General features: G+C 43.5%; 1 protein-coding gene across 1 annotated transcript in view; it reads left to right on the top strand.

Moving 5' to 3' along the window:
• The window catches only part of LOC138969517 (large neutral amino acids transporter small subunit 1-like), a 43,971-nt gene that overhangs the window by 11,630 nt on the left and 18,610 nt on the right, over positions 1-13,731 (top strand). The window contains exon 3 of the mRNA XM_070342333.1: positions 5,496-5,621. Coding sequence (XP_070198434.1) covers positions 5,496-5,621 — 126 coding nt within the window. The remainder of the gene's footprint in view (positions 1-5,495; positions 5,622-13,731) is intronic.

Raw genomic sequence — 13,731 nt, 5'->3', positions numbered from 1 at the left:
GGGAGAACCTGAAGATCCTCAGAGATACAAGTCTCTCCAAAGAATCCCGCGCTGCTGCTCATGAGGCACTGGAGGAGGATGCTGACCTCGAGAGCCTCATCACCAACGTATTCACAAATGTGGAGGGCAGTGACATGGCGGACTACTGGAGGGAATTCCTGACCATGACGGACGCGCTCATGCAGAATGTACACGCGGTCCATATATGCAACTGGAACGGGTACGTCACATCTCTGCGAGCCATGCTGCCATGGATGGTGGCGTACGACAACAACAGATACGGGCGGTGGCTTTCTGATTTCTGGGCGATGCTGACAGCTCTCCCTGCTGATCAGGTCGCCTTTCTTCGTACTGACTTTGCTCAATCCATCACAGGAAACCCTTACTCCAACATGGCCTGGGACATGTGGATCGAATGCACCATGAACAAGGGCAGCAAAATGAAATCTGGCTGGCTCTCCATTCTCCAAAATGAGAAGCAGCTGCTGGTGCACTCGAGAAATGTGAACAATGTGGCCAGGATTCGTGCAGCTCATAACGTCATGGCCAACCGAAAAAAAGCCAACAGAAAGCACACGGAATGCGGCCCAAAACGGATGCGAGAAGATGAGCAGTGTGTGCAGGACCTGGTCGCATGCATGCATGAGTTTGACTCATTTCCGTTTGACCCTTCCTCACCCACCCTCCGCATGCTACAGTCAGCCATGCCTGCCTCTGATGAGCTGGTTGCGGATTTCAAGTCAGCCCATGCTGCAGGGGAGGAAAAGCTGACCAGCTTCTTGCGAGAGAGGGTGTTCAGTAAGAATACCTCCCTCCATGCACCCGTCCCTCTGAGCAAACGCTTGACGTTTGCCAAGATGCCCGACTTGGAGAAGCCCGGGGAGGAACTCAAGGCGAGAGCTGCTGAGATGGAACGGAGCGCTCTCAAGGCAGTAATCGACCTGGTTGAGGTCAGTCAACTTGTGGACCTCTCTGAGTTGTTGGAACATCGTGTTGTCGAGGAGTGTGTGGCCTTATTCAACCCAAACGGCACATACATGAAGACACAAAAGAGCAAGCTCATCCATAGGCTCTCTCTGCAACCTGTAGAACTGCAGGATCCCTACATCGATCTCATCGCCATGGGCATGATCTGGAGGATGGCAACGCCATCAACAGAGGATCGACAGACGCAAGATGGTACCCCATACACGTGGTCAGACTACGCCCACAAGGTGTCATCCATCATCATTGCCCGTCATGGTCATGCTGAACGTATTATATGTGTGAACGACCCGTACAACGCAACATACTCAACCAAAGATGATGAGCGAGACCTGCGGGTACAGGGTCAAGCACATGTCCCCAACACCTACATGAAATTGAGCGACCCCTTCCCCTCTGCCCACGCGTTCAAAACGCTGCTGTGTAGTGTCAGCAACAAGGAGCGGCTACAAAAGCTTATATGTGACCACCTGAGAGATTTTGCACAGAGTGTTGATGCAGAGATTGTCTACTCTGTTGGCCCCCACTGCACTAACTTGTCAACCCAGCAACCATTGGAGAACTACAGCTTTGAGCAGTCTGAGGCTGACACTGTCCTCTTTTCCACATATGCAGTTATGCGCAAATCAGGTTACAGTGGCCCTGTTGTCATTGATGCCGCTGATACGGATGCCTATGTCGCGGCTGCAGTCATCTCACAGCAGCTGCCAGGAATCCTCTGCATCAAGAGGAAGCAGGAGACGGTCTTCTGCCGTGGCCTGGTGACTGACGAGATGGCAGACTGTATTGTGCAGCTTCACTGTATGACAGGCTGTGATGCCAACTCAGGTTTCTACGGCAAGGGTAAGACGTCAGTGTTTGCAAAGAGCGCTGTGGCCCGACGGCAACTCTTGCAGTGCGGAGATAGCCTTGACCCTGAGGAGGAGGTGCTAGAGGAGCTCTTCCAATTCACGCGACATGCAATCTATGGCGACAACAAGAGTAGCACCATGGCTGAGGCCCGTGCAGCAAAGTGGAAGGCACTGAAAAACAAAGCATTCATCCGTCTGCCTCCAGATGCAGACAGCCTACGCCAACACTGCCTCCGTGCAAACTACTTGGCATATCTAGTGCGTCATCCCTTCCTGAAGAACCACCCCACGCTACTTGGAAACGGCTGGGAGCTGGTGGGTGGTCGCTGTCGCCCTGTCCGCCACACGCAACCTGCTCTCCCGATACACCTACCTATGCACCTACCTGCACAAGGGCCAGCTGAAGAGAGCGAGGAAGATGAGAGCAATGAGGAAGATGATGATGATGATGATGATGTACAGAGGAGGGAGAATGCATTGGAATATGACGATTCAGAATCTAGCGAGGCAGCATGCTCTGATTCGGACTAATTTATCTCACCAATGTCATATTGATTCATCGATTTCATAGCACTGAAAGGAAGGACATAAAAGCACAATTGGTGACTTCTAAATGTGTATCAACTGTGTTGTTGTCATCTTTGTCCAAAGAAAGGGCCGAAAAAGTGCCATTTTCAGAGTAAAACGATTATTATTGACAGTTTGTAATTGGTTTCAACTGAAAACTGTTCATGTTACAGTTATTATACAGAGGTTATTTAGAAGTGTACTAAGTTCTCTTGTCATGCATTCAACAATTGCTTTACTGCAATAGATCCTTATGGAGGATGTTTGCTTGAAGGACAAAAGTTACGTTTTCGCTCTACTGGATGGTGGCCATCTTAAATTATTAGGGCCAAATGATGTCGTAACGTCAAACTAATATCAGAATCGGAATCCTCGTCGTCAACTCACCCGAAAAAGTGTCTTTGTACATAATTCTAGGTGCTTTGGTTCAAAACTTGATTTTTCCAGATAGCGCTGGTGGCCATCTTGGATTTTGGCCTCTGGTGAAAAATGCCAGCATTTTTCGAAGGTGTAGGGGGGTCTAATTTTTTTCTAAAGGGTCCGTAGAAGTCAAATCAATCGTCAAACCTTTGCAGCCAGAGAATGGTCACGGGAGTAAGGATCTGGACCTAACTAGTAGCGTGGGCATCTGGCTGTTTGTCCTGCATGTTCCTACTCAGGATGAATTATTTCCCTTGCTGTATAAAATGGTAATCAGATAAATTTACTTCTGGTAATCACCGTAATGGTTAGGTCCTTCAAAAATGCTATATTTTTGTGAACTGCATGGTCCACTGAAAAAGTTTTGCTTCAGTGGTTGAGGTTGGAATTTCAAGTCATCAAATGCAATACTGGCTGATTAAGAGAAGGCCACACTCTGAGTCAGTAATTAACTCAATGGGCCAGAACCTTTTGTGAGGTCTAGATAGGTGGTAAACTGATTCATCATGTCAAGAATTCTTGCCACGGACACTTACAAAACGGCCATCCTACCCCTCAGACTCATTGACTCAGACACTACTGACAGATTTTCATTTCCATGGGTGATGGAATCCCCATGACTGGGTTGTGACCAGCAGGACATTATTTTGGTGACCTCTATAGTAGCAGATCTATCTGTATGCAAAGTAGGGTTAGATGGTGCTGTGAAGCTCATGTTCCACAGGTGAGGTGGATTATGATCTGTTTGAGTCTGAAACATCTGCTCAGGTTGAACCAAAGTTGGGGGGGGGGGGGGGTAAATAAAGTATCAGCACAGGAAAGTGTTGGCTCAACAGATTTATAATAACGGTACTGTGCAGTGGAACCCCTTTCTTAAGACCTCTGCCGTTAAATCTGATTTGTTTAACTGAGAGAGTTTGCGAAGTCATAACACGACTATCTACTCTTGGCTCACAGTCATCTATTTCCCGTTTGCACTCAACTGCTTGAGGACTCTCAATTGCATTATCTAGTATAAGACTATTATATGTACGCAAATAATAGACCGGCACGGTTGGCCTAGTGGTTAGGCGTCCGCCCCGTGATCGGGAGGTCGTGGGTTCGAACCCCGGCCGGGTCATACCTAAGACTTTAAAATTAGCAATTTAGTGGCTGCTCCGCATGGCGTCTGGCATTATGGGGTTTAGTGCTAGGACTGGTTGGTCCGGTGTCAGAATAATGTGACTGGGTGAGACATGAAGCCTGTGCTGCGACTTCTGTCTTGTGTGTGGCGCACGTTATATGTCAAAGCAGCACCGCCCTGATATGGCCCTTCGTGGTCGGCTGGGCGTTAAACAAACAAACAAATGCAAATAATAGATGACAACCAAAAAATCATTGTTGGTCGATTACGTAAGTGCGTGTCAAAGAAGCTTTCGCTGTTCAAAGAAGATTGGCATGTTTATGCAATACACATGTGTGCACTTCATAGTCAAAACGCCCCCTTCACACCTCCGGGACAACCTGTGTCTGACCTGTCTGAAAACACCTCCGCGTGAGGGATTTTGCAGCCAGTGAAGGTAAAAGCTTTTAAAGAGGGAAACATTTTCTCTGCTCGCGCGGCAGCAAGCAGGATGTCTCTGAACTGTTCAGTTTAGGTTTGGACCACCTACTGCTCAGTGGCAAAGGTCGAAATGAAAAGATTTACCAAATGCTGTGTCCAGTGGTTTATGGTGCGTAGCAGGGTAACAATAAACATGGTGAAGCGGACCATGCAAATGGAGCATTGGAAGTACAAAAAAGTAGTACACAAAGCGAATGTGTTCCAAGAGTATTTTCCATAGAAAACTCTCCCATTTTAATGCTCTGTTTGTCCATTGCTCTGTCCACCCATTTGCATCTTTCCTGCATAACCATATCAGTTGTAGGGACGTTAAAAAACAACAATCATTGGATCAAGCATCCTCCCATTTAAAAGACAAAGAGTTTGCTGGGACGTCATACCTTCATAAACCATTGCACTTTGCAGCAATATATATATATGTGCAATTGTTTCAGTGTTTGTCAGTCTTGTTTTTAAATTTTAATTCTATATGTGTATGCAAACTGCCAGCTCTTATTAAGCCAACTCTTGTATGTGAACAGAAGCTGAGTGGTTAAGATGTCAGCTGAAGGCTTGGGGTTTGAATCCTGGCTGTGCCAGGTGAGGTGGGACAAGATTGTTCCCATCTCCGATCCTAAAAATGTTTATTACTGTAAAAGTTCAGACACAGGCATACTTACAATCCTCTTGGTACATGCATGTACATTGGAAACTTCTTAAATTGCGTTGTATTTGTTAGCCTTTCAGTTTTATAAGGCCATGTACTGTATGTGCGTGTTCATTTTTACCATCAATTACATGTACTACTACTATGTTCATGCAGTTGCCTCTAAGGCTTTAGAAAAATGATGCTTCGATTTAAAAGCTAAAAGGTTGTAAAACATAACAGTGTTTCATCCCCAGGGACCCCCACCCAGTGTGCACGATTTTGCATGATTTTTTCAAACAAATTTGTTTGCGCTTGCTTTAACTTTTATGCTTTTACAATTGCAGGACAAGCTCGTGCCTGCTTGGTGATGATGATGAGAAAAGAGGTTTTTGCTGAACACAGTATGCAGTATGAATAATGGTGTGATCTGTAACTGTTGCAGTTCTGTTGGTAATGGTCAACTGCCGCAACGTAAAGTGGGTGACACGACTACAGGTGGTCATCACATCGTCAAAACTTGTCGCTCTCGCCATCATCGTCATCATCGGCTTTGTCTACCTCGGCCAAGGTAAAAGAAGAAGAAATAAAACAAAACTACAGTAAAAAGTCAGCAATAGACGAATATTGGTAATAACTCTGACGGGCGGGGTGGTAAGACGTCGGCCTCTTAATCGGAAGGTCGAGGGTTCGAATCCCGGCCGCGGCCGCCTGGTGGGTCAAGTGTGGAGATTTTTCTGATTTCCCAGGTCAACTTATGTGCAGACCTGCTAGTGGCTTATCCCCCTTCGTGTGTACACGCAAGCACGAGACCAAGTGCGCACGGAAAAGATCCTGTAATCCATGTCAGAGTTCAGTGGGTTATAGAAACACGAAAATACCCAGCATGCTTCCTCCGAAAGCGGCGTATGGCTGCCTAAATGGCGGGGTAAAAACGGTCATACACGTAAAATTCCACTCGTGCAAAAACACGAGTGTACGTGGGAGTTTCAGCCCACGAACGCAGAAGAAGAAGAAGAGGGTAATAACAGACCTGAGAACCCATACGATTTTGCCGTATTTTGTACGCATGATTGTCGAGAATACGCTCAGTGAGAAAAAAATACGACGAGAAAAATTCCTAGACTACTTTTCTTCACAAGCCCATCCTGAAGCCGATCCAGAATTTAGGCACATGATTACGTCACTATATTAGCCGCCGTCGAAAAAAATATAATCGGATCGTGTCAATCAATCAAAACAACCAGGCAAACGAAAGTACGGTATTTGGCGAAATCGGCTCCGAGAATAAACAAGTGAAACAAAGAAGAAAAGTGAAAAAGTTTGAAGAAAAATATCACACACACACACACACAATTTGTAACCAACACACACATGTAGTCCCGCCCGGAATAAGCTTTTTTGGGAACATTTACGACTTTTGCGCACATTTCGAGCAGACGAAAACACAACATGGCGGCTCTCGCTCCTCCAACTATCGCGAGACACAAAAAAACGAAATCTCGCGCGCGCGAGATCCTGATACATCCGGTGTTTCTCTGTACGCTTGTCACGACGACTTGTTGACAAACGAAGATTCGCGAAAGAAAGAGAAAAGAGCCGAGTCTTGAGTAGAGAGCTAATAAAGTACCGGTAATCTCTAATCGAGCGAAATGAAAATCCGCGGCGACTTCCATTAGGTGAATGCTATTCAAGTTTAGGTAACGTTTTAGCCGCATCTTTTTATAAGCCACAATGCGATTTTTTTTTAAAAAGAGTCGCGGCTTGTAGTCCGCCAAATACGGTACAGTTTTTGTCAGTAAAAATTGAAAAAAGCATTTGTTTTAAATGTATAGGTAAACTTAATTAACGGTGTGACGGACGCGCATGAGGCATGTTTTAATCATGGATGTGCAAACGCTGTGTGGAGTACGCTCATTTTTTTGAAAATACACCAAGTTTGTTTGAGAATACTCAAAGTGCAAAACAGGGGTTCCCAGGTCTGTAATAACCTTGTCAGGGTTTTACACGGCTGTGGAAGAGTTGTAGTTCTTGAGGTGAGGCAAGGTAATTATAGATCAGTGGGAATTACCAGTATAGAGAGACACCCCGTTGTCGCATCAGTGTTTTATTTAAAACAGGGGACAGTACGTCTAAAATAAGGAAAAGCGTCAATATTTTTATAATCAAAAGTATACAACAATGCTTGTCACAGTGAATAAGTGAATTGAAAACCCAGACAAGAGTTATTTCCATACATCGCCTATTGTCGTCCAAGATGTACATGACTTTTTTGTACTGTAACGTGTTACGATACTTACACATTCACAATCTACTGAATAGTGATTTGTATCATATATACAACCTGCTCTAGTTAGACAGGCCTAATCTGGCATGACACAGTGACATACAGAACGGACAGGACTGTTGTGTGGCTGAACATGCTATGTCCAGACTGTAGTGTACTGTGTCAAGGTTGTTGACTGATTTTTGTGGGACAGACTGGCTGGCGTGAACACCAGACCAGAGAGAGAGAGATATCAAACTTGTGTCTCCAAGTAAATTTTGATCATGAGCTGTGTGCCTGATAAACATTTTTTTTTTTTTTTTTTGGGGGGGGGGGGGGGGGTCATTAAGAGTGAGAGAGAAAAGGTGCTGATGTGAGAGATAATTGTGAATGTGTCATGAATAGAAAGGGATTATACTTTGTTTTCACTGCACCTGGTCATGCACTGTATGCCTGGTGAGCTTCAGAGAGCGATTGTTTTCTTTTGACACAGGAGTTGGGGGAGGGGCCGGGGAGGGCTAAGAGGGAAGAGGTTGTGGGAGATCTTTGTTAATCGTGCATGTCATTCGTGGGAAGGGATGATGAAAGTCCTGTCTTTAACATCTTTGTTTCATGCACTGTAGACCTGGTTAGCTTGGGAGAGAACTTTTTGGGGGGTGGATGGGGTCAGGGGACACTCTCTCTCTCTCTCTCTCTCTCTCTCTCTCTCTCTCTCTCTCTCTCTCTCTCTCACTCTCTCTCACTCTCTCTCTCTCTCTCTCTCTCTCTCTCTCTCTCTCTCTCTGTCATTGTCTGTTTTCTGTAGTTGGTGTGGGCTCAAGGTGTATGTAAGTAAATTTTGAGGAAGTTGGACTGACTGAGTAAGTTGTGGGATAGAAGCATATTTGGGGGCAAGACAACCACATTTCTAATTGTTGTAAAGTGCTGCAACAGCAATTTTACAATGTGTAAGTACAGGGCGGGACAGAGCGTTCTTCAGAAAGACAACTGTAGCAGAACATGTGCACCTTATGTTGGGAGTTAAGGCTGTCAGCGCCCTTTGGATGTGACATGGTAATTTCTATCCTTTTCTCATTAAGGTGTTCAAGTGTCCTACCTTGACTGGTTTATGAGAACCAACCCCTAAGAAAAACTGACCTACCTGACATATGTTTTTCCTGTCAACCCTAAACTTTTGTTTGCATGAAAAAAAAAAAAGATCCAGAGAAAAAAGGCACGCACACATTTGCTAAGAAAAAAGAAGAAAGTGGCTGCAGACGTAGTATACTTGATCGTTGATAACAAAGTTTCCTTACCTGTCTAACCTTTTTTTTTGGACAGGTTACCTTAACCTTCACTTCTTTTGTGTATGTGTGTGTGTTGGAGGGTGCAGGGTATTCAGCTTCTCTGTAAACATTAGGATTCTGTATCTTAGGTCTTTTGTTTTATACTACCAAGCATGCTGTGTTATGAAAAGTACTCGGTGACGTCACTAATATGAGGCCAGGGAAATGTCGGCACTCCTCATCTTGATCCTTTTTGAGAGGCTTGGAAGAAATGTAGTTTTTTGGCTCACGTAAGTGTAGCCTATGCGATCGTAACTTTGTCTGTCTGTGCGTGCGTGCGTGCGTGCGTGCGTGCGTCTGTGCGTGTGTATGTCTGTGGTAGAAACTCTAACATTTGAAGACGTCACATTACATTGACGTCACATTATGACGTATGAGGGTTAGACGTCACGCGAAGGAAGTACTGACAGTCTCGGTCATTATTATTTTGAGCGCGCCGAGACTAGTTGGCAGTCGTGTCCTTGTAAGTAGGCTACATGCAGACAGACAGATCTAGATCTAGTGTCTCGCTTTCTTGCACAGTTTCACCTATGCTCTTTCTGTGTGTGTGTGTGTGTGTGTGTGTGTGTGTGTGTGTGTGTGTGTGTGTGTGTCTGTGTGTGTGTGTGTGTGTGTGTGTGTGTGTGTATGTGTGACGGAGTGATTGAGTTTGTGTTACTGTTTGTCGATTTCTTGCGTGAGCCTTGAAGGCTTCGCCTCTTGTTCCCTTTGAAATTTGGTTTGTCATTTTCTGTTGTGTTTGTGTTTGTAGATCTAAGACTAAGAGTTTTGAACAGCCAAAGAAAGAAAGAAACAAACAAAAATCTCAAGGAGAAAGAGAGCAAGGGAAGTAAACAAATGAGTCATAAACACTTTATTAGTAGCATTTTAAGCATCTTGCCATCATGCTGTTTACTGCAATGCGATAAACGCTTGATTTGATTAGTGTGCTGATGGCATTGTGTCATGGCAACAGTTGTTTACAATTGGGTAGTGAGGATCAACACTGTCACATTGGCTGCAAAGTCTCGAAACATCTACTCACAACCAGTGCATGAACACCAATAATAACTGGAAAAAACTGAAGTGTAGGTCATTCCTGGCAACATTTGTTGAGACTGGGCCAGTGTTAAAGGTGTCACCTTGACAATGACAGTAGCTGTACAGTCTCCACACATCATCTCACAACCAACATGCCACCAGGAAATGCTGCAAGTGTCATGTTTGATGCCTTTAGCTGAATGGCAGTTTTATGATGGTGATAAACTCCCCCATCCTGTCTCAGTTACTGTCCTCAGTGGGTTCACATCAGGTCGCAAGGGTCAGAGGTCATCCATCAAAAGGGGGTCATGGACATAGATGCAGAAGAGAGCTGCCTTTAAACGCTGTCCTAACCTGGACTTTGACTTGGTTTTTGTGTGCTGAAGTCAGTGTGTGCTCTGTCTTTGTTGAAGGCTTAGTGTCATTTGGCTAGTGGGGGGTGTGCAGTGGGGTAAGAAGCAGCGTGCAGTGTAACTTTTGCTTTTCATCATATGTCCCAGACTTCTACATTCAGATGCATTGTAAGCCATTATATTCATCAAGTTAATATAAATAATAATGAAAACAAGTGTAAATGATTATGATGATGATCATGGTAGCTGTAGCTCTCATTGAAAGGTCAGTTATAATACTATATGCTAGGAACCAGTTCCGTTACTTATTGTAGTTATAAATAAGTTTTTCAAAGGACTCACATTATGGGTATATAAAACCCCATTTTAGGATTCTCTGAAACCAGTAGAAGTAAAAAACTCAATAGTACGTTGTTTTCATATTGTATTGTATTGACAGAGGTGGCGAAAACTAACTGAACTGGTTTCATGTGATGGTGTAGCCTACATTGGACTCTGACCGAGGAGTAGATACATACATGTAGTAAAGCATTGGTACATCACAGCCTACATCCACTGACATGCATGCTGCTGTCAGTGAGGTCACACTATTTGTACAGTGTAAAGTACTCCCCCAGATACTTCATGTGACAGTGACACAATAACTATTGATTGCCATGAGAACCAAGTGTAGGTCTCTGGTCTGTGTTGTTGCAATAGTCAGCTCTGATGATCGTATACTTGACATTCTTATAATTACTCTTTTTGGCTCACGTAAGTGTAGCCTATGCGATCGTAACTTTGTCTGTCTGTGCGTGCGTGCGTATGTGCGTGCGTGTGTATGTCTGTGGTAGAAACTCTAACATTTGAAGACGTCACATTACATTGACGTCACATTATGACGTAAGAGGGTTAGACGTCACGCGAAGGAAGTACTGAAAGTCTCGGTCATTATTATTTTGAGCGGGCCGAGACTAGTTGGCAGTCGTGTCCCTGTAAGTAGGCTACATGCAGACAGACAGATCTAGATCTAGTGTCTCGCTTTCTTGCACAGTTTCACCTATGCTCTTTCTGTGTGTGTGTGTGTGTGTGTGTGTGTGTGTGTGTGTATGTGTGACGGAGTGATTGAGTTTGTGTTACTGTTTGTCGATTTCTTACGTGAGCCTTGAAGGCTTCGCCTCTTGTTCTTTCTTTCTTTTCTTGTCTTTTCTTTCTTTCACTCATTCATTCTTTCTTTCTTTCTTGCTCTCTTTCTTCTCTCTTCTTACTTACTTTCTTTCTTCCTTTCTGTCAGTGTCGTGCTTTATTTTGTTTCTTTCCTCTGAATTGTTGGCGCAGTCATAGACAGTTTTTGGCTAAACCGGCTGGTTTATTAAAGCCATATGTACTCGATGACTATACACGCTAATTGCTTTACCAACAGCTGGAGACATGCTAAATTAAGTTCCCTGCAAAATATTGTGGTCTAGGACCCCTTCAATGTTGAGATATGTTAATTTTCATTTTGATCTGGATCGTCCTATTTATAGATTTGGCAACACATGCGCTGTTGACGCAAGGGAGAGAACTCCGTGTCGTTGTTGACATCCTCACTTTTTCAGAGGCTAGAACAAGCTGAAATGCACGTATATGGTCCGCGCATGACGACATATCGTCATTATATGGTCTTATGGTGCGTTTGACATCGATTGTGGGCAAACTATACTTTGTAAACACGGGAGTAAGTTAGTAAGCCTTTAAATACAATGAAGGGGAAAAAACATTAAGAATACAGAGGTTGGGAATACAGTGGAACCCCCTTTTAAGACCTCCTAATATCTGAAAAAATCAGATCTTAAAAAGGAGGGAGTCTTAAAATGGGGGTAAATCTACAGAGGTTATGAACAAAAAGTCTGAGAAAACAAGGTCTTAAAAAGGAGGGAGTCTTAAAATGGGGGTAAATCTACAGAGGTTATGAACAAAAAGTCTGAGAAAACAAGGTCTTAAAAAGGAGGGTAAGTCTTAAAATGGAGGTAAATCTACAGAGGTTATGAACAAAAAGTTTGAGAAAACAAGGTCTTAAAAATGAGGGTAAGTCTTAAAATGAAGGTAAATCTACAGAGGTTATAAACAAAAAGTCTGAGAAAACAAGGTCTTAAAAAGGAGGGTAAGTCTTAAAATGGAGGTAAATCTACAGAGGTTATAAACAAAAAGTCTGAGAAAACAAGGTCTTAAAAAGGAGAGAGTCTTAAAATGGGGGGTCATAAGAGAGAGGTTCCACTGTACTCTTAATGTATGTCAGATAGGGAGTGAAAATGCATTTTTGAGTCACTTGAGAAAAAGTGACTCTATGTAATCGGTCAGTGTTAGTCTGTCCGGCCGGCCGGCCGTCCGTAGACACCACCTTAACGTTGGACTTTTTTCGGAAACTATCAAAGCGATCGGGCTCATATTTTGTTTAGTCGTGACCTCCAATGACCTCTACACTTTAACGATGGTTTCGTTGACCTTTGACCTTTTTCAAGGTCACAGGTCAGCGTCAAAGGAAAAATTAGACATTTTATATCTTTGACAAAGTTCATCGGATGTGATTGAAACTTTGTAGGATTATTCTTTACATCAAAGTATTTACATCTGTAGCCTTTTACGAACGTTATCAGAAAAACAAGGGAGATAACTAGCCTTTTCTGTTCGGCAACACACAACTTAACGTTGGGCTTTTCTCGGAAACTATAAAAGTGACCGGGCTCAAATTTTATGTGAACGTGACTCATTGTGTTGTGAATAGCAATTTCTTCCTGTCCATCTGATGCCTCATATAATATTCAGAACTGCGAAAGTGACTCGATCGAGCGTTTGCTCTTCTTGTATATCTTTGACAAAGTTCATCGGATGTGATTGAAACTTTGTAGGATTATTCTTTACATCAAAGTATTTACATCTGTAGCCTTTTACGAACGTTATCAGAAAAACAAGGGAGATAACTAGCCTTTTCTGTTCGGCAACACACAACTTAACGTTGGGCTTTTCTCGGAAACTATAAAAGTGACCGGGCTCAAATTTTATGTGAACGTGACTCATTGTGTTGTGAATAGCAATTTCTTCCTGTCCATCTGATGCCTCATATAATATTCAGAACTGCGAAAGTGACTCGATCGAGCGTTTGCTCTTCTTGTTGAGTATGAAGTTTAGTCAGGGGTATGCCGGTGAGTGTGGAAAGAAGTTTTCTGTTTCCTGGCATTAACAAAGGCACATAGTTTTCTGTGTTTCCTGGCATTAACAAAGGCACTTAGTTTTCTGTGTTTCCTGGCATTAACAAAGGCACTTAGTTTTCTGTGTTTCCTGGCATTAACAAAGGCACTTAGTTTTCTGTGTTTCCTGGCATTAACAAAGGCACTTAGTTTTCTGTGTTTCCTGGCATTAACAAAGGCACTTAGTTTTCTGTGTTTCCTGGCATTAACAAAGGCACTTAGTTTTTGCCCCTCTTGAGACCCTCTCATTTAAACCTTTTTCGTTTTACCTTTCAAGACATTAACTGCTCTTTCACATTTTCATAATATCTCTAACTTAGTAACTTGAGTCTAACTAAGTCTAAGTAAAATAAAAAAAAAGATAAGTTACTTAAGGTGGGCCTCCATTTCAAGACTTTCATTCTCTTGGGATCTGATTTTCTCGCTCCCATGGGGTCGCCTTCACACGGCGGGAGTGTTTCCACAGAGCTACCCCACCCCTTTACTTCTCTTCTTTTGTCTTATTTCT

The sequence above is a fragment of the Littorina saxatilis genome, linkage group LG6 (assembly GCF_037325665.1).
Source record: "Littorina saxatilis isolate snail1 linkage group LG6, US_GU_Lsax_2.0, whole genome shotgun sequence".
Lineage (NCBI taxonomy): Eukaryota > Metazoa > Mollusca > Gastropoda > Littorinimorpha > Littorinidae > Littorina > Littorina saxatilis.
The sequence above is the reverse complement of the archived record's forward strand: the minus strand, read 5'-3'. Positions and strand labels throughout refer to the sequence as shown.